Below are 23,446 nucleotides of genomic sequence, written 5' to 3' on the forward strand. Positions count from 1 at the left end.
AGGCAGGCAGGCAAAAAGAGTCCTGCTTTTCCTTCACTCCCTTTTCATTCAGTTCTTTCAGGAAATACTCTCTTGGACCCCCCTCAGAGGTCCTTAGTTAATTCCAGATCCAATCAAGTTAATGACAGAGATTAACCATCACAGTGATTAGTAGAGTGCTATGATCTTTATATCCCAGTTTTTGGATGGTTCAGGGGAACATGGATCTCAGTGATTATCTGATTGGAATGGGGGATTGGATGCCTGAGAAACACACAGGCATTTAGGGGCATACACCACTCTGTGAAATCTTCGCTCACATGCCACAATTGTTTGGGTTCATGTTTTGGCAAAATTGGGAGGGTGGCCTTATGTGGAGATTTCAGCTGTGTGTCTCACTTCAGAGGCTTTGATGTCTTCTTCACTCATAGATAGAATCGGTCTGATTGGATAAGTCCCTTAGCTTCTGGCTCACTCAGCTGCTTCAAAAGGGATATTCCTCCACCTGGAGGATATGGACAGGCTTAGGAAATGTAGCCAAGTTTTGGCCCTTTACCTCTAGATGCACTAAATTCCTTAGGTAGTTGGGTCAACTTCTGCCTGCCATGACAAAAACGAGGCAGAAAGGGAGTGGAGACATAAAGTATAGAGTAAAGGTTCTCTCTTCAGGCTGATCATCTCCAGATAGGGAGCGGAAGGTTGGTCTGTGGGATGACCCCCTGCTGATTCAACTAATGGAAGGGGTACTTGAGAGTGTCTAGCAGAGCAGCCAGCCTCTAAGAACTTGGCATAACCCATCCTGGACGTCCTGTGGCAGATTTGTTGGTTAGCAGAGAAGCCCTGGGCCAGGAGTCCAGAGATTTGGGTCCTTGGTTCTGATGTCAGTAGTAGGTAGCCATATGGTGCTGAGGTAGCTGATTATCCTTCGTGTATTTCTTCATCTCAGTAAAATGACAAGAGAAGACACCTGTCTGTAACTTTTTAGGTTCTTAGACCCCCTCATTTCATGGATCTTCTTAAGGTCTAGTTGACCCTTAATGTACTGGCTCAGGGACAGTCTTGAATATTTTAGTGCTCTGCCAGTAAGAAACAGAACCCAAGCACTGCCTTTTGGATCATTCATTATTCTGTTCACTTGTGTAATATGTATAACAATCAAGGAAGAGTTAGCTAGCTGTTACTGTAATGATTCTTCAAATGTTTTGCCTTTCTTGCTGTTTAGAGATCTCATGTTGTTGTTGTAGTTATTATTGTTGTTTTGAAGTATAAGATATTTAATCTGAAATCTAGGCAGGTGGTAAAAGACACATAAAGTTGTTGGGGTCAATGTTGACTACTTGAGGTTTGGTAAACAAATAAACACCTCCACTCCTGGAAACCATTGGGGAAATGAGGGTCTAGAGTCACCAGAGGTTTCAGGACAGAAGAAAAATGCAGAAATAAGCTGAGAAGAGGGAAACATGGCAAATGGTGAGAAGGAAGCAGACGAGTTTTTACAGAGAAAATGAAATTTTAGCAGTTTTTTTTAAATAAAAGAAAATTCTGTTTGATATTTTACATTTTCTTGATAACTTAATAAAGAATCCGGGGAAGGAGTTGTAGACCTATCACCTAGTGAGGGGATTTGTCATTGGTGGCAGCTCATCTGTGAACAGCAAGGGAAGATCAATGTGTTCGTTTTTAGTTCCTCCTGTAGTTACAGTTCTGAAAACAAACAGTGCAGGATGGTTTGCAGCATACTGCCAGGAGGAATTTGGCGCAGTCTGTAAACACTGATGGAACTCTGCTGGGGATCAGGCTCCCTGCTAGACTCAAAGTGGGGTATGTAGGTGAGGGAGCACAACCTGCCTCCAAGGAGCACACTTTTAGAAGGGAAGAGGGCAACAGGTCTTTAAGAGTGATGTGAAACAACTATCAACAAAATGTTAAAAAAATACCCTTGGAGTCTGGCTACCAGCTGTCACCTGAAGGAAGTCATGTCCATCCCTCCCCTGTGCTCCAGTTCCTGAGGTGCGCTCCTGATTCACTCTTATAGCCGCAGCTGGTTTCCCATGAGGCAGCCCGAGCAATGAATCCACTGCCATCATAAGGCATGTCCTATGAGGTCCCTGCCCATAGTGGCTTCCTCCAGTGGCTTCCGATTTTGCTAGGTTCATGTTCACAGCATGTTACTGGTCTGCATGTATCATAGTCTTCCTCATTCACAAAATTCTCTCAAGCAGACGTGACCCCTTTGCCCTCCTTTCCGTGTGCCACGCCCCAGCACCCACTGCGCAGATGCGCACATGCGCACATGTTCTTGTCACAGTGGCTCCTCCCTCTGCATGCCTGGGTCACTTTCCCAGGCTCCACTTCTCTTTTATGTGTCTGCTCAAAAGTCACCCTCTCAGTGAGGGTCCCTGCCATCTTGTGTAAAATTGCAACTTGCCTGTAGTCCACCTTGTCATATGCTACAGTTTTCCCATTGCATGTCCTTCCCTCCTGCCTGCAGTATCTTCTGTGGAGTCTAGTTTAACATTAGTTCTTCTCTGATGAAGAGAGCACCAAGAAGGCAGGGTCATTATTTTATCAACTGTTGTTCAATTTAGAGCAGTCTAGAATAATGTTGGAACACATTTAAGCACACCGTAGTTATTTGTCGGATGGTTGAGTAAGAAGGAGAGATTAATTCTGTGGACCATCTGGAAGAAAAGAGCCCTTGGAGCTATGCTTGAAGGGATGATGGGTAGACTTTGTTGAAGCTAGGCGTGAAGGATGATGGGTAGACTTTGTTGGAGCTAGGCGTGAAGGATGATGGGTAGACTTTGACCATCAGCCTTTCTGGGAAAGTTCCTTCCAGATGAAGGTCACAAAGGTGAAAATGTGGTGGCACTCTCCTGAGTTCCACCTGACTGCCATGTGGGGCAGCGGCAGTGGATCTGAATTTGTAGTGGCGTAAAGGAAAAGATTCCTAGTCACTCCCTTTAAGTACATGGCAAGAAAACTGGCGACTGAAATCAGAACGCTGGCACATGAGCGGTAGGCATAGCCCACTCCCTCCAGAGACCACCAATGCAAACAGTGTTTGCTAACTCGATCTGGTTTTTATGGAGCACTTCTTTGTTTTCAAAACACAGTCACTTGGCTTGTTGGAACAAGCTTCATAGCTGGCCAACAGACTGTGGCAGGTAGTGTTTACATGCTCAGAGAAGCTTTATTAAAAACTGTGTTGCATCTTACACGAGAGGCAATGGAGCCTCAAACCACCTAGGTGATGTGCCTGAGGTCACTGGGTTAGGACAGGGGACAACAGCCTCCTGAGTCTTGCCAGGCTCCTCCCTAGTTCTCACTATCCAGTGCTGGTGCTTGCTAGGCTTCCGGCTTGGTTTTGTTTTCCCTGTTGGTGATCAGCAGGGGGCTTTTTGTCAAGCCACTTCTCCTCTTTCTCTAGTTCAGCTCCCACCCAATCACTGCTTTTTAAGAAGAGAGACGGGTAACATGAGCTATTTTTTAGTTTTGCCTATTTAGCGTGTTTACCTTGAGTCAGCTCTTGGCGGAACTGGCTTTGGTACGGTTCTCGGATGGAAGGGAAGAGTGTGCATGTCATCACCCCTCCCCCCACCCCGTCTGAGTGTCTCAAACGAACTGGCCGTTCTCTTTGGGAGTAACCTGGTCTTCTTGATTCCCTCCAGATGTTAGTAGGCAGGCCGAGGCCGAGGGAGACTCCAGCGAAGGAGAACAGTGGTACGGGAACTCCTCTGAGACCCCGTCAGAAGCGTCCTATGGGGAAGTCCAAGAGAACTATAAGCTGTCCCTGGAGGACCGGATCCAAGAGCAGTCCACATCCCCCGACACCTCCCTGGGCAGCGCCACCCCCAGCAGCCACACGCTGGAGCTGGTGGCACTTGATGGTGAGGTCCTCCGAGACTCGCTGCAGTGTCAAGGCCACCTTTCACCCGGAGTGTCCTCTGTGTGCGACGATGACCCGCCTAGTTCCAATAAACCTCTGAGCAGCAACTTGCGGCGGCTGCTGGAGGCCGGGTCCCTCAAACTCGATGGCACAGCCAATGGCAGGGTGGAATCCCCCGTGAATGTTGGCCCCAGTCTGTCTTTTTCCCCACCGTCCCACCATGCCCAGCAGCTCAGTGTCCTGGCCCGGAAGTTGGCCGAGAAGCAGGATCAGAGTGACCAATACACCCCAAGTAACCGTTTCATATGGAATCAAGGTAAGTGGTTGTCGAACTCAACCACCACCTGTGGCCTGTCCCCTGACTCCGCCATCCTCAAACTGAAAGCCGCAGCCAACGCTGTTCTGCAGGACAAGTCTCTGTCCAGGACAGAGGAGAGCCTGAGGTTCGAGTCCTTTTCCTCCCCGTTCAGCTCACAGTCTGCCAGCTCCACCCTGGCGGCTTTGTCTAAGAAAGTGAGTGAGAGAAGTCTGACTCCGGGTCAGGAGCACCCGCCTCCAGCCAGTTCTTTCCTGTCGTTGGCCTCCATGACCTCCTCCGCAGCCCTTCTGAAAGAAGTGGCTGCCAGGGCGGCAGGTAGCCTTCTGGCTGAGAAGTCATCTTTATTGCCTGATGATCCTCTACCACTGCCGCCTTCTGAGAAGAAGCCAGAAAAAGTCACCCCGCCCCCTCCCCCACCACCTCCACCAGCACAGCCTCAGGCCTTGGAATTATTACTACTTCCAGTTTCCAAGGGAAGAGTCTCCAAGCCCTCCAATTCAGGTATGGAATCTCGTTCAGCCGCACCGCTGGTCTCTCTGACTGTAAACTGCCCACCATGTCTTCCTCTTTGCCCTTTCTCTGGTGTGGGGTGGGGGAGCTTCCCATCCAAGACGAGGCAGAAATCAAAAAGCAAGGACACAACAAAATACTTAAAATGGACAGCATAATAGTCTTTCATGTGTGTGCCACACAAAGCCTTCACAAATAGCCATGGTTTTGAAAAGTAATGAATAATCTTAGCGAGGTGCAGTATACTCCTCCTTTCATGCACTCTCCCTATCCCCACCCCTTACCAAGTTCAGACTAGGTCCACACCAGATACATTCAATGGGAGAGATCAAAGCATCCTTGTCAGAGTGCAAGGCATCGGGGAACACAGAGGGGGAAACACTGCTTTAGAAACAGTGGCCAGGGGAGGCCCTGCTGCCTCTGGCACAAACGGACTGTTGGATAATCAGTATAACTGCTCTGTCCTGGTTGATCACAGCATACACCTTTGTTAGTATTTTTATTGCGTTTTTTGTGGACTTTAAGCTTTGTTCACCTATCCTGTTCGCCTGCAATTTCTTGTCAAACAGAATGCAAGCATTTCTTGCACAGGCTTCACTTTGTTCAAATCCATTCAGCTATGGAAGACTCTGTGTGTGTGTGTGTGTGTGTGTGTGTGTGTGTGTGTGTGTAAGATGGTCTTTTCCCAAGACGTCAGTGTCCCATAGAGCCCTGGCACTCACATCCAGATGCTCTGAGGGAGGGGTTTAGGCACTGCCTTGCCACCATGACAACGCCATGTTATGTCCCAGTTTGCTTCAGAACTGCATTTGTGATGTATACCTGTTCCCGGGACAGGAGTGGTTTCAAATGTCTCTCATGGATGTTCTGCAAAAACTGGAACAGGAGACAGACCGTGCCCTCTCATCATACATATAACCATTGTGTGTGACCTAGAACCTGTCAGTCATCCAGCAACTGCACTGGTGAAGTGTGCTTGTGATCATAGTTGACATCAATTTGGTATACGTGGCACATTGTCATTTAAGTTACAAATTCGACAAGTGCCATAATCGAGATCACATTGAGATTTACGTAGGGTTAGCGGGTTGGCTCTGTAGATAAAGGTGCCTGCCCTAAGCCTGACTCCTGAGATTGATCCCTGGAACTCAAGCAGAACATGACTCCTAAAAGCTGTCCTCTGACCTCCATACATACAGGATATATATGTCACACACTTACATGCACATACACACTGATAAGTGTAAAACGAACAATGGTAACAACAAACTTTGTAAACAAGTTAGGCACAGTGATCTATCATCCCAGTACTCAGTAAGGTTGAAGATTTGAGACTAGGCTGGACCCAGTAGGACCCTGACCCTGTCTATAAACAAGCAAAGTTGCAGATTGTCCTCAGACCTCCTTCTCCATTTGGTGTCTGTAACAGACACACACACGCACACACACACACACAGAGAGACATGCATGCATGTATACTCATGCACACGAATCAAAAGTGCAGGTCTTCTTCCATTGGCACAGTGCTATTCAGACAAAGCCAAATCTCAGCCTCCAGGTTGCCAATAAACCATAAACCAATAACAGACTAATGGCACATACTTATAATCTTTACATTGGAGAGGTAGAGGCAGAAAGATCAGAAGTTCAAGGTCATCTTTGGCTACATAATGACTTTGAGGTTAGCCTGGGCAACATGGAACCCTATACTGGGGGAAAAAACAAAAAGTACCCCAAACAAACAAATAACACACCTATTTCTCACTTCCACAAAGAGACCATGAAATCACACACCACCCTGATTCTTCTCTTCTCTTTTTTCTCTTCTCTTCTCTTCTCTTCTCTTCTCTTCTCTTCTCTTCTCTTCTCTTCTCTTCTCTTCTCTTCTCCTCTCCTCTCCTCGCCTCGCGCCCTCTCTCTCTCTCACTCTCTCTCCCCCCCACCCTCTCACTCTCTCCCTCACTCTCTCTCTCTCTCTCTCTCTCTCTCTCTCTCTCTCTCTCTCTCTCTATCTCTGGTTTTTCTTCAAGACAGGGTCTCTCTGTGTAGCCCTAGCTGTCCTGGAACTTGATATGTAGATTAGGCTGGCCTTGAACTCAAAGAGATCTGCTTGCCTCTGTCTCCAGAGTGCTAGGATTAGTGGTGCATGCCACCAGCACCTAGCACCTACCATTCTGATTTCAAGCAGGATTTTTTTTTAAAAGCTGTTTCTCAAAATGCTACAAAAAAGGCATATGACATTGTCCCTGGAGTTCTAGAGAGCTGTGTGCTAGGGAAGCTGATCTCGTCTCAAGTAATTTAGACACCAGACAGTGCTTTGTCCTTCTTTGGGTCAAGGGAGTCCAGATCATGAAAAAATAGTGTCTTTCAGGTCTGGCTTTCTTCTTTTTTTTGAGCAGGATTCTGTTGTTGCCAGGTCATGGTGTGTTGAATTCCTTGAGAGTCCGGCACTCAGTAGCCTTTCCCACCCCTCCAGAGAGATGTGACACTCTACTGGGAGGCTTCTTTCCTGTGACCTGTGCCCCCAGCACATGCTACACTTCTCTTCTGAAAGGGGACACGCTAAAGGAGAGATGATGTCCATTTGCTATAAAGATAAATGTCACACATTGACTCAGTCTCTTTGAAGCCACTGTTCTCTTGCAGCTCAGAATAAAATAAATGGTTTTGATTTTTAAGACAAAGTTTCTAGCAGAAAGCCAGTGGGAGTTCCAGGATGCCAGGCTCCTGGTTAAAGAAATAACAGGCGTTGTTTCAGAGAGAGGGCCTCAAAAACATAATTTTGTACAAAGTAAAATTTACATCAACATTAGAGCACCCTGGCTCCAAGAAACTTACAACTAAGGCTATTTGCAGGGTCAGTCCATAAGGGCTTTCTGGGCTGATGTTTCCTTTCGTCTTTATGGGGTATTACTAAGATCACTGCAGATGGCTTACAAAGTCTAGAGAAGATGACCTCTCCCACCCTCCCATTAGTTTCACAGTTGCTAGAGCCTTTACCCAGAACAATTACATACACAGGCTTGCCTAGGAAGCTCACTTTCCAGCAGGAATCAAATCTGCTGCTGGTCTTGGATGTTTTCAGAGTGATTTCAATATGGAATGGTAAGTATGAGGCTTGGTTATATTCAATGCTTGTTAAGACATGCACAGAGAATGTCACGTATATTAGCCATAACAGCCTTGTGACCTAAGGTTATTTCCACCCCTGACTCCCCTTCACTGAAAAGTCATTGGAGAGACATGCCCAAGAGATTTAAAGTCTGTGCTGGGGATATAGCTAGGTTAGTAGAGTGCTTGCCTACATGCATGAAGCCTTGGGTTTGGTCCCCGGTACCTCATTAACAGGCTGTGGAGACTCTTACCTTAGAGGCAGCGCTCCAGAGGCCACAGGACAGTCAGAAGTTCAATATCTTATTCAGATGTATAGCAAGTTTGTGGGCAGCTGGAACTACAGGAGACTCCCTCTTACAAACCAACTTCAACCAAACAAAAAAGATTTTAAAAACTTTTACATGGAGTTTAAAACCCTTGTATATTGTTGGAAAGGAGGGTTCACCCTACACATATGTGCACCAGTCAAGTGCACACATCTAAAGTGTTGTTGATAATGTCACGTGCATGGAGTATGAATCCACATCCAGAGGCCCCGGCATCTACACACGCCATCAATGCCCAGGGTAGGAGCTGTGCGCATTTATTCAATTGCAAGTTATCTTGATTTCCAGCACGTTCTAGCATAGGCCAGAAATGTTTGATTTCAAAGCCTACAAAAACTTGAATTTTAAAAAATAATCCATGAACAAAGAAAACCATTCATGATTTATTAATGTTATTATTATTTAGCTCTGTGAGGTTCTGTTTTTATTGTTATGTGGATTTATGTTGATAACAGGGTCGAACACCAAACTGGAAATTAGGAGGTGCACTGTGATCTCAGCTCTGTCTCCAGATAGCTGAACTTTAACACCCCCACCACCCCTGAGCGCACTCGTTCAGTTTGTTTCATTGTGTGAGAACAGAGATATTTAGAATTGTCACTAAGATCTCTTCCTCTTTTCTTTCATTTTCTTCTTTTTAAAAAATTAAACACATGGCTTGTTTCTTTTCAAAGCTTCCTGTCAAGTCTCCAGTAAGGTCACCTCTGCTTTGTGCAAAGTCTGTTCATTTTGATGGTTCGAAGTGTGTCATTCTACTTCACTAGGGATGTAGGTTTCATATCAGCTGCTTGGAGTTTGCTTTTGAAGCAGCTGAGGTGTGAATGCACGCGCACATGTCTGCTCATCCATCCATTGGTCCAGGAGCATCTCTGGGCGGCCCATGTGAGAGGCATGTGCTGTTGGTCCATGCTGGCCCTGTCAGGGTTTCATTACTTACTACAGTCTCAGCTCTGCCCTTTCCACAGTGCCTCATTAAAGGCACTATCTGGAGCTCAGGAGACATACAGGTAGGGTGCCCAGCTACAAACCCCTTCCCCCTCATCTTTCCCCTCTGGTCTTCCATGTGGAGCTTGTCCAGGCTGAGCTGCACAGTGGACTCCTGGTCCTTATTTCCTTGGGGCTTCTGATACCACTCCTGAGTCAGGCCGATTCTGAGCTGCATCTTCACAGCTGAGTTTGCATCTGCTCTGAGGGTGGATTTTCTGCCTGGGAGGGCGTATCTACAATCCATCCTCATTCTGCACAGTAAACCCACCACTCCTAAGTGCTTCTGTTGACCTAGGTTGCCTTCTGTCTCACGGTTATGTCTGTAGAGGGAGCACGCTTTCTCGGAGCACATTAACAGTTCTCTGTCCCACTGGGTCTGTTAGCATCAGGTGGAATTTAGTTTTGTTTACAGTTATGTGTTGGAGGGTACTTGATTACCAGGCAGGTATAAAGTAGGTAAAATCGTGAACGCTGCAGTCTTGGTGCTTTCCAGAATGTGTGTTTCCTCCTGGGAGGGGACTGCATTTCCCTAGGCGCGAAAGAGCAAAAGTTACCACAAACAGTTTGGCGTATGAAAGAAACTGCTTTCTTCCACTCATCTCTTGTCATCAACAGCACTGTGTACACATGAGATGTGTCCTAAGATGTGAGATCTCTTCCTTGAATACATAAAAATGCAAATGTCACCAGGAGCTAACCACTGGCACAGTCTGAAAATCACTCAGTGCATTCTGGTGACTTTTTCCGTTTGGCTTCTGTCTTCCTTTCCTTCCACAATAGCTTCAAATTTCCAGGGGCTGGGGAGATGGTTTAGTTAAAGAGTTTGTTGCACAAGCATAAAAATCTGAGTTTGATCCCCCAGAACACACATAAAAGTGTGTATCTTTGTAATCCCCTACCAGGGAGGCTGAGACTGTCAGATCCCAAAGATTACTGGTCCACCATTCTATCAAATGGGCTATTTCCAGGTTCAGGGAGAGACAGTCTCAAAAAAGTAAGGTGGAGAGTGATCAAGGAGCCTTCACAAGCCCACTCACACATAACTGCACGCACACACACACACACACACACAGAGAGAGAGAGAGAGAGAGAGAGAGAGAGAGAGAGAGAGAGAGAGAGATCATTTTTCAGTCAGTGTCTTCTCATTATATTTTGCTAGACTATTCAAGGACTCCCTAATTTGTACACGATTCATGTGTACTTCAGTACTAATTAAAACTAAAGGCAATATACTTTCAGAATGAAATAAATGGATTTATATGAAGTGCTAATATGCAGGCTTTATTACATTTATGCATTATTTATAATTATTTTTGGAATTAACCGAGTTTGTACTTGCCAAGGCTACTTTTGGATGATACTGGAAAGATTCTGGTATAAGGTAATGCATTGCATGTAACATACTTGAAAATGCAGAGTCGCTGATCAAGATGGCGGCAAGGGAGATGACTAAGGGAACAGAGACATTGTTGATTGTCCAGGCAGAGCTTGGCTCCAGGGGAGTATGCACTCTGGCCATGTTGATTTTTGTACTTAGTGTCTTCTTTGGGTGTGCCATAAAGTTACCTGCCTGGGCCCGAGGTCTCGCTTCTCTTTCCTTCTTCCTCTGCTTGTTCTGTAAAATTAGTTTCTGGTTTCAGTAGTGGAGAACACTGCTTGTTTGTGCGTGTGTCCTCCATATTCCTCTGATCTTCTTATGACCCACAATAAACATTATTATTATCATTATTATCATTACTATTTCCTCTATTGTCTACCAATGGTCTCACTTCGAGGCCTACCTAGTCTGGGCCTTGCTTGACAATCTGTTGTACAATATGCAGGCTTTGGGGCCCAAGATATCAGTATGGGGGAGCCAGCGATGGAGGAGAGGCTGGTGCCAGATTGGGGGTGGGATGAGATCAGCCCAGGTAGTCCACACAGACAGGGGACCTCTGACCTTTCAGAATTGAGCAATGGGGGCCTGTCCAAGGTATTTGTCTTGGAGTAGAAGGAACACCCAGCTGTCCATGCCTGCTATCAATCAGAACACCAGAAGCTGACTTTTCAGTGCTGAGGGTTTATTTTCAGTTAGAGGATGCCTTTTCTAACTGCTTAGTTAAGCCAACGAGTATCACTTATACCTGTATTTGTAAAATTGCATTTTTTTTACATCGCCTAACCTTATTTCCAAGCCTTTCTGGTTCCATCCATTTTAAGTGTCTCTTGGCATGTAGAAGCAGGGTTGACTCAATGAATAAATAATTGAGATTATCTTGAAGTATGCACTTGGGAATGTTTCCTTTAAAAATCACAGAAGTAATGTTTGTATTTAAAAATTCAAATAGTACAGTATGGAAGGAGAGCACAGCCTTCCCTTACCGCTACCACCACGCACGCGCACCAGCTCCTCACCGCCGCCGCCACCACCACCACCACCACTGCGCACGCGCACCAACTCCTTCCTCCTGGCCCACAGTCCCACTGTGGCTGTGGTTTAGAGGTTTCTCCAGTGTGAATTCAGAAAGTCCTCATGCAATAAAAGGATACCACGTTTTCATTGTTAGCTTCATGTAATCATGCTTGCTCTGATATTTTAAACCAGAGCCAAGACATATCTGTTTGCTTGTAAATACTCCCGGATCTTTATGTCTACAACAAGTAACACAAGATTCCACTGTCCCATTTAGCAGAGCCTACGATCGCTATAGTGAATTAAAGGGCACTACCTCGCTTCCATCTCAGAAATGTCTTTCACTGGAGTGTAGGTTACACAGGCTCCAGATTAGCCTTACACCTTCCGTTGGGTTTTGTGTACCTTTTTTGTTTTCTTATTAACCATAATTTATTCCCATATGTGTGTGTGTGTGTGTCTGTATAACGTGTGGGAGTACACGTCTCTGCTTCATGCCTTCTGATAGTCCATCTATTAATTATTGTCATAAAAATGTAATCAGCCTCAAACTAGCAGCTTATCAGAAACAGAGCTAATAATAATAATTTTTAAAAAAGCCAAACATACTATGTGGACGCAATCAGTTGTAGAACATGGAAGATTCCTCAGGACAAATGACCCAGTTTCTTTCATCATAAATCACAAGGAACAGAGGGACCTGTAAAGTGCTTGCCTCTTAAGCATGAGGACTCAAGTTGAGATCCCCAGCACGTATGTAAAAGGCAGGCACAGCAGTGTATGCCTATAATCTCATTGCTGGGGAAGCAGAGACAAGAGGATCCCTGGCAGGCACTGGCCTAGCCAGAACAGTGAGTTTCAAATAAAATAAAAGGTAAAAAGCATTTGGGGATGTATCTTTTTTTTTTTTTTGGTTTTTTGAGACAGGGTTTCTCTGTGCAGTCCTGGCTGTCCTGGAACTCACGCTGTAGACCAGGCTGGCCTCGAACTCAGAAATCCGCCTGTCTCTGCCTCCCAAGTGCTGGGATTAAAGGCATGCGCCACCACTGCCCGGCGGGGATGTATCTTAATAGCAGAAGAGGCCTAGGATCAACCCCAGCCCCCATCTTAGACACACACACACACACACACACACACACACACACAGAGCCTTCAACGGCACCCACTTTTATTCCCCTTAGTCCCAATTGTAGAGGTTAGCTGATGGATCAGAAACTCAGCTACAGCATCACAGCAGAGACGCTTCCTCGTAAGGATGGTTCAGGAGGCAGCAATCCGAGCTATGTTTGGGGAAAGTGGTCGGTTTGTTTGCTTCCCTGGAAATTGGAAGCATTTGTGGTAGCCTGGTGTGTCCCTTCCTACAGTGGCCAGGCCTTGTGCAGATCAGAGAAGGACAGCACACAATTGTCAGAGGCAAGCAGAGGGACAGACATAAGAGGAAAAAAAAGCCCTGACCTGAGGACCCCCTGATGGCTAAATTGGCAGCAGCCTCTGTCTGCAGGAGCCACAGCTAAACAAGTCATCAGTGGGACGCTGAGCCCTGTCTCCGCTGGGGGCCAATGTGAGAGCTTTCTGCTAGTTGTTTGGTTTTCTGTGCGGACAGTGCATTATTCCCTGTCCCATGCGATCCCATTGTCTGTATTTCTCACTCACTTCCAAGTAGGATTTCAGATAGAGACTCTGGCTTCTCTGTCTGTGGGTGCATTTGAAGCCACACGAAGCCCCTCTTCAGGTGGCCTTGCAGTCCGTGACAGTTATGGGGAGTAAAGGTGTCACAGGCAGGATGGTCAGTAGAACCCAAATAGAAGCGGCTAACTGAATGTTGGTTTCTCCTTAAAGAAAGCAGCCATAAGAGTTTCCCCACAGTTATAATCCTAGAATCTCCAAAGGGGTAGTGCCAAAGACATATTTGGTGCTTTTTATAATATTCCTTTTTTTTCCCTCCCTCTTCCAAGCCCCAGAAGAAGAAAGTGGGAAGCCATTCCAATGTCCAATATGCGGTTTGGTTATAAAGAGGAAGAGTTACTGGAAGCGGCATATGGTGATTCACACAGGCTTAAAAAGTCATCAGTGTCCACTCTGTCCGTTCCGGTGTGCTCGCAAGGACAATCTCAAATCCCACATGAAGGTAAGCCATTTGCAGAGACATGGCTGGGGTTTCTTCCTATGATCGACTGCAGGTGGCTTCTTGGCCGACAGGGAGCACTGTGCGGGGAGCAGGCCCAAGAAAGCTAGTGAGTAGAATGGAGAAGTCTCAGGGTCAGGTCCCAGAGACTGACGGTGTTCAAGCTAGTATCTCTTGGAATGACACCAAACATCCCAGAACGTCATTTTCTTTTTCTCCTTCTTTTTGGTTTTTTGAGACAGGGTTTCTCTGTGTAGCCCTGGTTGTTTGGAACTGACTTTGTAAACTAGGCTGGCCTCAAACTCAGAAATCCACCTGCCTCGACATCCTGAGTGCTGAAATTAAAGGTATGCACCACCCCCACCTGGCTTATATCATCTTTACTGTCTTGTTAAGAACCATTATGAGGCCTGGGGAAGGACTCAGTTAACCACTTGATAGGTTAGTAAGTTCCAATTTCCAGAAACCCTTATAAGTTGTGGGGATAGCCCATGACCTGCAATTCCACCCTCAGAAGGGGGGACAGAATCCCCCCAAGCAAGTTGTATAGCTAAGCCATATCAGCATCTCTAGTTGGATTAAAAATCTCAATGACTAAGGTAGATGAGTGTTCAAGGGTGATTCCTGACATTGGTCTATGGCCTCCCCAGGGCTGTGCACAAGTACATGCACATGTGCCCTAGTACACGTGCAATCATATGTGACACATGGACACAGACTGCATACTTTTATACTGAGGTTTTGCTTCAGTGTTAGGGAAGAAACTCACAAGTTCACAAGAGTTTGACATTCTGAATTTGACAAAGAACTGAATTGAAATCTTCCCAGCACTTTGCTAGCCAAACAGCCTAGACTCTCGGTTTTCCCTTCTTCCTAATGGGAAGGGTCGGTTGTAGGACCTGTCCTTAGTTCTAAGGGGGGTATCAGTAGCAAGGTGCCTGGCCCAGATGTGCTCATAACCATGCCTAGCATCTTAAAGAGAAAAATAATATTTTACTGATAACTTTCAGTGTGTCTTAGACGTGACATTACATGTAGAGTCTCTTCCCCTGGATAAATCTAGTGGACGTCTGCTCATGTTGAAATCTTGAATTTGAATCTTTTTGCATTGACCAGTGATTGCTATTCAGACTGATGCTGAAGAAAGGACAGTCCCACAAATTTTCTATTTACTGTAGAAAATAGCTTAGAGGGTTTGTTTTTTAAAAAGTAAGTCTACGATTTGTTTTCTATCATTTGCCATTTTCTCCCGGGGTCAGCAGCCAGCCCTTCATCTTCAGAATTCATTTAAGTAGGAGTTCCAGCTGACTGAATTTTATGAAGCCTACTTGGTTATTACCTTAGCCCTCCTCATCCCTGGTCACCTCTTCCCTATGTAAAACGTCATACTTTAAACCTGTAGCATTGAGACTTCAAAAGCAATGTCTTTTTTAAAACTAGAACTTGTGTTAGTGACTGTGTCCTAGGCTGTGTTTAGAAATCAGGTCTGGTGAGTTTAAAGCTTCAGCGAGCAGAAAACTTGCATCTACCCTGACACCTTGTAAGCTTGGTTTCAGCTCAGGGTCACTTAAAACAACCTATTTATAAACCCATGGAAAAAAGGCTGGGTTTCAATAGCAGGAACTGCTGACCCTGACACTACAGGGAGATGAGCTGGTGCCTTGATGACAGAGGCGGACAGCCATGACAGTGTTGCAGATGAGAGCTGCCCGGGCTCGGCGGGTCGTGGGATCCTGAGAGCTTTCAGAACAAATCAATAACTACTACAATAAAGCGGTTGTGTGCAATCGCTACTTTATTCAGACTCATGGTGTCCTATCCTGTTGAGCGGTGACTCGGGCTTTTGATATGGGGAGTTCGAAAAGCTTATGCAAGTTTAATTTCATCAAAGGCACACCTTCCTGCCCCTGCTCTCCTCCCCGTTAGCCTTAAAACTTATTTTTAATTGCATACAATTTAACTTTCCAAAAATTGGCAAACATTTTCTCCATGGGACTGTTTCAGTGTGATCTTATGCATTCTTGTATTCTGTTACCTTTACCGGAGGCTGCAGATGTAGATAATTTTTCCAAAATGAATTTTATCTGAGAAGTAGGGGCACTCTAATCAAAGGTTAAGGTTTAGCTTGGTGAGAGTCTCTGACTCTGTGATCTTAGCTTGGTGAGAACCCACGCCTGTGGAGCTGTGAGCGTTTAGTACGATGGTTGAAGCCCTCTAAACCTCTGTTACCACTAATGGAGAAAACAAACATATGGTCTTTCTCACCCGGTAAGAGCTAATGAGATCATCACATAGAGTCTTCATACAGTGCCCAGTGTGGAGAGGCAACCGTCAGTGAATACAGTGACTACAGTAATTGTCATCCAAAAGCCATCTGAAAATACATCAACATTTACATTTCGGGATAATGAATGGAATGCTAGAAAAATTACCCCAAAATAAATTTTATGGCTTCTCTCTCTTTGTGACCTGTCTTTAGTGCTGAGAATTCACAAAAACAATACAAATAATACAAAATTGGCTATTTATCTCACCCCGCAGAAGTAGTTGTTCTTTTCAGGATATATCATCTCCTGTATTGATTAGATTGGTCTATGTCAGAAAAAACCAAGAGATTCCACTTTGTTCAAGAGATTCAGACTTACTGTGTCCCTTCACACAGGCCTAGGCACTGTACAATTGTTTTGCATGCTTTCATTTCCTTCACAAGGTATCGTGCAGGTGCTTTCTATTACCAGCTGCATGAAGAACTTGAAACTGCTTCCAGGTTCTCACGGCTGCCTTACGTTTCATGAGGGGTACAACTTTCCCGGAAGAAAGAGCATACAGGAATTGAATGTGAGACTCACAGGCTTGAACTGAATGGGAGAGGCAAAGAGGGTTGAGAAGATGGAGAACACACATAAAGTCATGGAAAGAAACTGGGCCAGAGGTCACATGTGAGTTCTGCCCTTCCTAGGTCGACATTTAGGGAGCTGGGACCACTCATGAGATCCTCAGCTGCCTGGCCTGGTACCCAAGGAGGTTGAGTCTAGATACTCTCCAGAATTTCTCCAAGTCTTAAAGTACATCAGCCCAAGTATCCTACATCTGTTACCCTAGAAATGGCCTCGATGTCGCATCAATGACACCTGTGAGAGACTCCAGTGAGCCTATCTTGCTGTGGGTCAGCATTTCTTTTTATTAGTGGTCCAAGAGGGTCTTCAAAGCGTGTGTTAGCTCAGAGAATCAAAATTATAACAGAAAAGCTCTCTTCTGTGAAGAGAGGAGGGTGATGCAATCGCCGGGTTGTGGGGACAGTACTTCTCTCAAAGTTCACACTAAGCCACATTCCGAGTGGGAAGGTGTTGCTCAAATAAAATTCCAAGTGCCAACGTGAACCTGGTTTTGCCTCTCAACTTATTCTAAATTTCCTAAAAGAAGCCACAAGGAATCTTGCACATGGAGCCTCTTTTCAGGGGTGCCTCCACCCCCATCCCCTTTTGGTTTGGAATCAGAGCTCATCTGTCCCATTTCTTCTCCCAGAGTGGCTTCTGGAGCTTCTGTTCCTGGATTAGCTCCTCTCTGGGGTCAGCAGATGTGAGTGCACTTCTGAAATGGAATCCACCCTGTGGCACTGGGCTCAGGGACATGAACCTTCCTGCCCAGTGACCTTTACCTCCTGGCTCTGGGCACGCCTGTGTTGATACCTGTCAGGAGCCCTTGAGACTGTGACCTGAGGCTCCAAGGGGCCTCTTCCTGAGTGACCCGGCTGAGGAGCTGGTGAGGAAGCTTCTGGCCTCTGTGAGAAAGCCAATGGAAGGATGAGTGTCCAGTGGGGTCCTATTGTGGCAAAAAACAGGAAGGGGCTCTGTTGGAGGGATGGACAGGGTGTTTCCTCACCTCCACCCTCTGTTGGGGTACAGGAGAAGCCTTTTACCGGGCATGCAGGACTCTGTCACAACTGGATGTACGTTTTTATGGCTATTTCTGTTGAGAAACACAGGCTTCAAAGGGCCCACAATATCTTTTGTTGTTTTTTGCAGAAAACCACAGTGGGGTGCTGTGGCAGCGGGATCTTGCGATTAACTTTTAATTTCTTTGCTTTTGTTGGTCACTTAACATTATTTAAAGTGTGTTTTGGCTGGTGAAGAATGCTTTTGGATCTCATTCAGAAGGCATAAACAGCTGCAGTAAAACTTATTCTCTTGGAAAGGAGACATGAGCAGAGTGGCCAGGTGGTAAAGAAGACGGACAAGCGAGCACTTAACTCCACTGCGACCCAAGTTCAAATCCTACCCGGTCACCCCTGACCTATGGAGCGTCAGTTTTGTTTCGAGTGCCAATCGCTTACGTTCTTGTTTGTTCAGAGCACACAACTCCCCCAAATCATTTGGCGCAGATCTACACCATTGGCAGTCCCTACTTGAGGGAGGGCCAGTCCTGAAATAGCAGGGTGTAGCAGGTCAATACTGAGGCCCGTTGGCGGGATGAATGGGGAAGTCACAAGTTTATGAACACCTGCCAGCTGACGCCTGCCTCCGGCCAGGCCAATGATTTCCTCACTTTTTTCAAGCACTAAATTTGGTAGTGACGGAATGAAAGAAAAGTTTCATGCCATTTTCACAGGTCCTGGGTATGAGCAGGTTTGGAGGTGGGTGTACGTGCCTGCCCTTGCTCTTCACAATGGACATCTTCTAGACCCTGTAGTGACATTTCGAACTTGGTATCTTCCTGCCCAGATGGTTTTTCTCTTGTTTTTCTTTCTTCATATGAAACTGGGCTCAAGATACTTTTTGGGGGTTTAGGGTGTTCCATCTCCTCATCTGTGAAGCTGGAACACCCTGGAGACTCTCTCTCTCTCTGTGTCTGTGTGTGTGTGTGTGTGTGTGTGTGTGTGTGTGTGTGTGTATGTGTGTGTGTGTGTGTATGTGTGTGAGTGTGTGTGTGTGTTGGCAAACTAGTAAATTCTCATAGTGGCTATTACTGGATCTGTACTAAAGATTGTTATGAGAATGAAAGGTTATGTCTTTTGATCCCTAACTACTGATTATGTAAGTTTGTTCTCAAGGTCTATCAGGAGATCTGTTGACGAGCTCATTAGAACATTTCTACCCAAACCAGCATAGAGAGGGTCAGGATAGACCTAACCTCCGAGGACCCACTCTGTGTTTCAGGATTGATGTTATTTTATCCAGTGCATCACCTAGAGTAGCCTCTCTGGCTCTTTTCTTCCCTGGCCCTGTATGAACTGAGGAACTTCTTGACTCATGTGTGGCCATGCAGGGGGGCATTTTCCATCAGTGCACAGTGACAAGTCTGACTCTTCTTGCTTCTCCGGCAGGTTCATCAGCATCAGGACCGGGGAGAGACTTTTCAGTGCCAGCTGTGCCCTTTCACATCCTCACGCCACTTCAGCCTGAAACTGCACATGCGTTGCCATCAGCACTTCCTGAGGACAGAGGCCAAGGTGAAGGAGGAGATCCCAGACCCAGATGTCAAGGGATCTCCCCACCTCAGTGACAGTGGCTGCCTGGGGCAGCAGAGGGAAGGAGGAGGGACAGAGCTAGTGGGGACCGTGATGACGTCTAACACGCCAGAGAGGACTGGCCAGGGTGGGGCTGGCGTTGCACCTTTGCTGGTGAAAGAGGAGCCCAAGGAAGATAACTGCCTGCCCGCCTCCTTTACCCTGAGTGCTGCCGACAGGCCCGCCAACCACACAAAGCTGAAAGACCCCTCCGAGTATGTATCCAACAGTGCAGCGGCATTGTTCAGCCAGGACATCTCGGTTAAGATGGCCTCCGATTTTCTCATGAAGCTGTCAGGTACTTGCTTAGGGTTGTGTTCTCCCTTTTCTCATCTGTATACTAGGATGGTAGGACTAGATGCTTCCAAAGTTCCTTGAGCTCTAATACTTCACACTTTGATAAAAATTTTTTCTTTCCTTCCCATCTTCCCTTCCCCTGTCTTTTCCTTTTTTTGTTTTTATGTTTTGTTTTTGTACTCCTTTGGAAATAAGCATTATTCCTGCTTGGGTCTGGAAACAATAGGGAACGCCCCTTCCTCCTGCCTGGATTTGGGCTCGCTCTTAGTGAGCACTTGGGGTGTAAGCTCGACTTGTGTCTTTTGCTTCCTAGATCCTTTGCTTGCTTTGTGCCGGTGTCTCTGAAGTGTGTCTCCCTTTTTTGGTATTAAGGGTTCTTTCCTGTTTTAATTGCAAAGCTTTTTTTTTTTTTTTTTTTTTTTTTTTAGAACATTTACAGAATCTACCATGAGTAATTACAGACTTTTCTAACTTAAACAAATGTTAAAGGTTACCACCAGTTTCTCAGGATCTTTGCATTGAGATAAACATACTTAAGATATCCTGGTGTAGACATTTTTCAGGTGTGCATTTTAGTGGCATTAGCATTACATCATTGTGTAACCATCTCTGGAAGCGTGTCCACTCTTAAACTGTATCACTCCATGACAAAGTCCCTGCCGGCCTTCCCCTCGACTCCCACCAACCGTTATTTACCTTCTGTCTCTATGAACTTGACCGTTGCAAGCATCTCCACTAAAGTGGAATTTAAGAAAAAATTTCAAGCATCCTTTCCCAATGCCCTAATGCCCTTTGAAGAGAGGCTGATGTATAAGTTATGAAATATGTCTTGCTAATAGACATTGTTTCCCATTGCTAGCACATTGTACATATTTTACTTCTCAATGACTTGATGAACTAGCAATGCTGCCCAGGGTGGAGCACTGTGTTTTTCTTAGTCTCCTGGAGCAATAACACAGGTAGGCCTGTGCTGCTTTTGAAAATATGATTTTAAATTTTAAAGGCATTGTAGAGGGTGGAGAAAGGTCGGTTGAGAATGGGTTCTGTCTGTCAGTGAAGGTGGCAGTCCCCAGGATGATTTCCAAATGCCATTTCAGCTCTCTGGAGATTGACAATACCCTTTAAATGGAGAATAATTGGTCACCGCCTTCCTTTAAATGGACCATGCGTAGTATTTCACTAAATGTCATTGCCAGGTGAATGAGAGGCACAGCTTCACTCTGAAGTCCCTTTGCTCTGTGACACTTCAGTCCGGTCTTTTGGAATGTACCTTCTCACCCTGATCTTTGCCCCTTAGCAGTGGGAGACATGAGTAGAGGAGACAGAAGAGGGTGGGGATGAAAAATGAGACATCCAGCAAATGATCTGAGATAGAGAGAGCAGGGGAGCTACAGGATGCTGGTGACACTGGGAAGATGCTCCGCTGTCGGGACCTGTTGGGCTTTTATTCCATCTGGCCCAGGTTCCCGTTCTTTCCCTCTCTCTCTCTCTCCTTTTTCATCTCCACCTCAAGGAAAATAAGATTTTACTCTGAGATTTATAGAAAACAGGATCGACTCGTAGATTTATATTTATTTATTTTCCCAAAATATGAGGGAAATGGGTGTTTCCTTTTTGCCTTCCTGGATCCTTTAGAATGTTCCCTGATGCCGTGGTGATTGCTTCCAGTCCTGGGAGAAGGACAGACAAGGCTACATGACATCCTGTCCCCCAAACCATAACATAACAATGAAAAATCCCAAGCTGTTACCTATGGCTGATCCCTTTTCTGGTCTCCTACAGTGCAGACCCCAGAGTCAAATGCCACGTTCATTTTGCATAACTTAGCATGGTGGATGTTTCCTTACTTAGCAGGCAAAAGCAAGCTGAGTAGAGGGTGCATAGCATGTTCTAAAGTCTATTCCCTTCTCTCTGAATCCAGATCCTCTTAGGTCTAGAGAATGAGCAGGGGATGGAGTCAGGAGGGGCTGTGGCTGCCCTGCAGCCTTGATCTTGGGCTAAAAACAACAGTGTGTGATACAGGGCTCCTGCTGGGCTCAGCTCTGAGCAGCAGCTCTTCCCATCCCACCAGACACTGGGTTGTAATTATTAGCTCCAGTGGGTCTCAGTGAGTGTGAGAGAAGGCTTCGGCTGCACAGAGCCAGAGCTCCCAATAGCACAGAGAGAGGGAGAAGCAGTTTGTAGGTTGGGGTGAAGCACGGTGTGCCAAAGCCTTAAATATTGGGATCTGTTGTTTTCAGTTGTAGGGGGGATGGGGAAAGGCTTCTTACAGTTTGGCCATGGGAGAATTTACAGACTGATCAATTGGCATAAGAAAACAGATAGCAAAGGCACACTGTTTATGCAAAAGGCCCATGCAGCTGTTTTATGGAGGCTTACTAGAGGTCCTGAAACCTGACTTGTATGCACTGTTACCTAGCAACCTGTTATAAAGTCACCAGGGAGTGAGATGCATCGGTAATTTTTTTGTGTGTGCATATTTGGATGTAAATGTAAACTTGGTGACTGTGGCAATGCTGCCCACGGGAGGAGACGTTATGTTAAAAGGAAAGGAATAGGTTTTTCTGCAGAGATCCTCACCCCCAGCCCTGCCTCTGCCTTCTGTGTGCTCTACCTGGTTCTCTTGGTGGATGTTTTCCAGGGACACAGTCCCAGGGTGCTATGGCTGAGCTTCCTGCTCTTCTTGCCCTCAAATGGTGTGAACTAGTGGTTAGCCCCAGGCCTTGTCCCTCAGTAACACAATGTCGCCATTGTTCTTGAACTGGTTTTTTCCCCTTAGGGCTCTGTCCTTGCACCTGCTGGTACCATAGGGTGCAGCTGTTTGTGGGCAGCGAGTCTGGGAGTCTCTGTGCCACATCCGAGTCTGCAAAGACCAAGCACAGTGACAAATTCAAGCGTGGAGACACCTACTTATTTCCAAAGGGGAGAGAGAAAACACTTGATGCTTTTTGGTCATTCGATTAAAACCAAGCAGAAACTGACTGAATGACTGAATGCAGCCCGCAGAGGTTCACAATCATGGGGTGGGATGCAGTCTTAAACATACTGTAACCCAGTGGTTCTCAACTTCTGGGTCTCAGCTCCTTTCAAGGTCAAATGACCCTTTTATAGGGGTCACCTAAGACTATCAGAAAACAAATATTTACATTATGATCCATAACAGTACCAAGATTGCAGTAGCAATGAAAATTGTTTATGGTTGGGGTCACCACACCATGAGGAACTACATCAAAGGCTCACAGCATTAGGAAGGTTGAGAGCCACTACAACCCTCCCCCAATTTAGAGGTTTCCTGGCTAATTGCTTTTGAGACAAAATCCTGTCTCTGAACCACTAGTTATTTTTCCCGATGAATCCTGACAACACTCCTCAATCCTTTGAGGGCCAGATTGCTCCCTAGACCCAGGCTCACAGTCTATCTGCATTGGTGGGCAAAGAAATAATTCTGTAGACTCTGCTCTGGGTTTGGAGACAGGAGACAGGCTTTCCAGGGCTGTAGCCTGCTGTTTACACAGGTCTTTCCTGGAAGCCAGAAAACGTATGCAAATTGTTGTATGACAGGGTGACCTACCTCAGATCACGTGACTGGGAGTGTTCCTAGGATTAGTGCTTACCCAGCCTGGGCAGCTACTATTGCCCCAGCTGACCCCTGGCCTGTCTCCCATGGCCAGCAGCGGTTTTTAAACCCCACAGCAAGTTAGACTGTACCTAGGGAGTTTTTAATAAAATGCCAGGGCCCAAAGAATGATGGCTTAATTAATTGGTCTGGGCTAGGCCCTAGACTTCGGTATTTTCCTTACATTCCTTTGGTGATTCTAGCAGGTATCCAGGACAAAGGTCAGCTGATATGAGACAGGAAGTGGGTACCTTGGGGCTGGAGATGTAGCATGGTTGGCGTATGCTTGCCCTCCATGCACAAAGCCCTGGGTGACAGAGACAGGAAATGGTGATGCACACCTCTGGCTTCAGCACGAGGGAGGCAGAAGCAGGAGGATCAGAAGT

At 46.0% G+C, this 23,446-nt stretch overlaps 1 protein-coding gene across 5 annotated transcripts in view; it reads left to right on the forward strand.

Annotated features, from left to right (window-relative positions):
• Znf827 (zinc finger protein 827) overlaps window positions 1-23,446 on the forward strand; it is a 161,734-nt gene that overhangs the window by 29,120 nt on the left and 109,168 nt on the right. For all 5 annotated transcript variants that reach the window (XM_028753389.1, XM_028753390.1, XM_028753391.1 and 2 more), the window contains exons 2-4: window positions 3,651-4,688; window positions 13,472-13,644; window positions 18,965-19,445. In XM_028753389.1, the coding sequence (XP_028609222.1) occupies window positions 3,651-4,688; window positions 13,472-13,644; window positions 18,965-19,445 (1,692 nt within the window). The remainder of the gene's footprint in view (window positions 1-3,650; window positions 4,689-13,471; window positions 13,645-18,964; window positions 19,446-23,446) is intronic.

This window comes from Grammomys surdaster, unplaced genomic scaffold (genome assembly GCF_004785775.1).
Source record: "Grammomys surdaster isolate TR1022 unplaced genomic scaffold, NIH_TR_1.0 125947, whole genome shotgun sequence".
Taxonomy (NCBI): Eukaryota; Metazoa; Chordata; class Mammalia; order Rodentia; family Muridae; genus Grammomys; species Grammomys surdaster.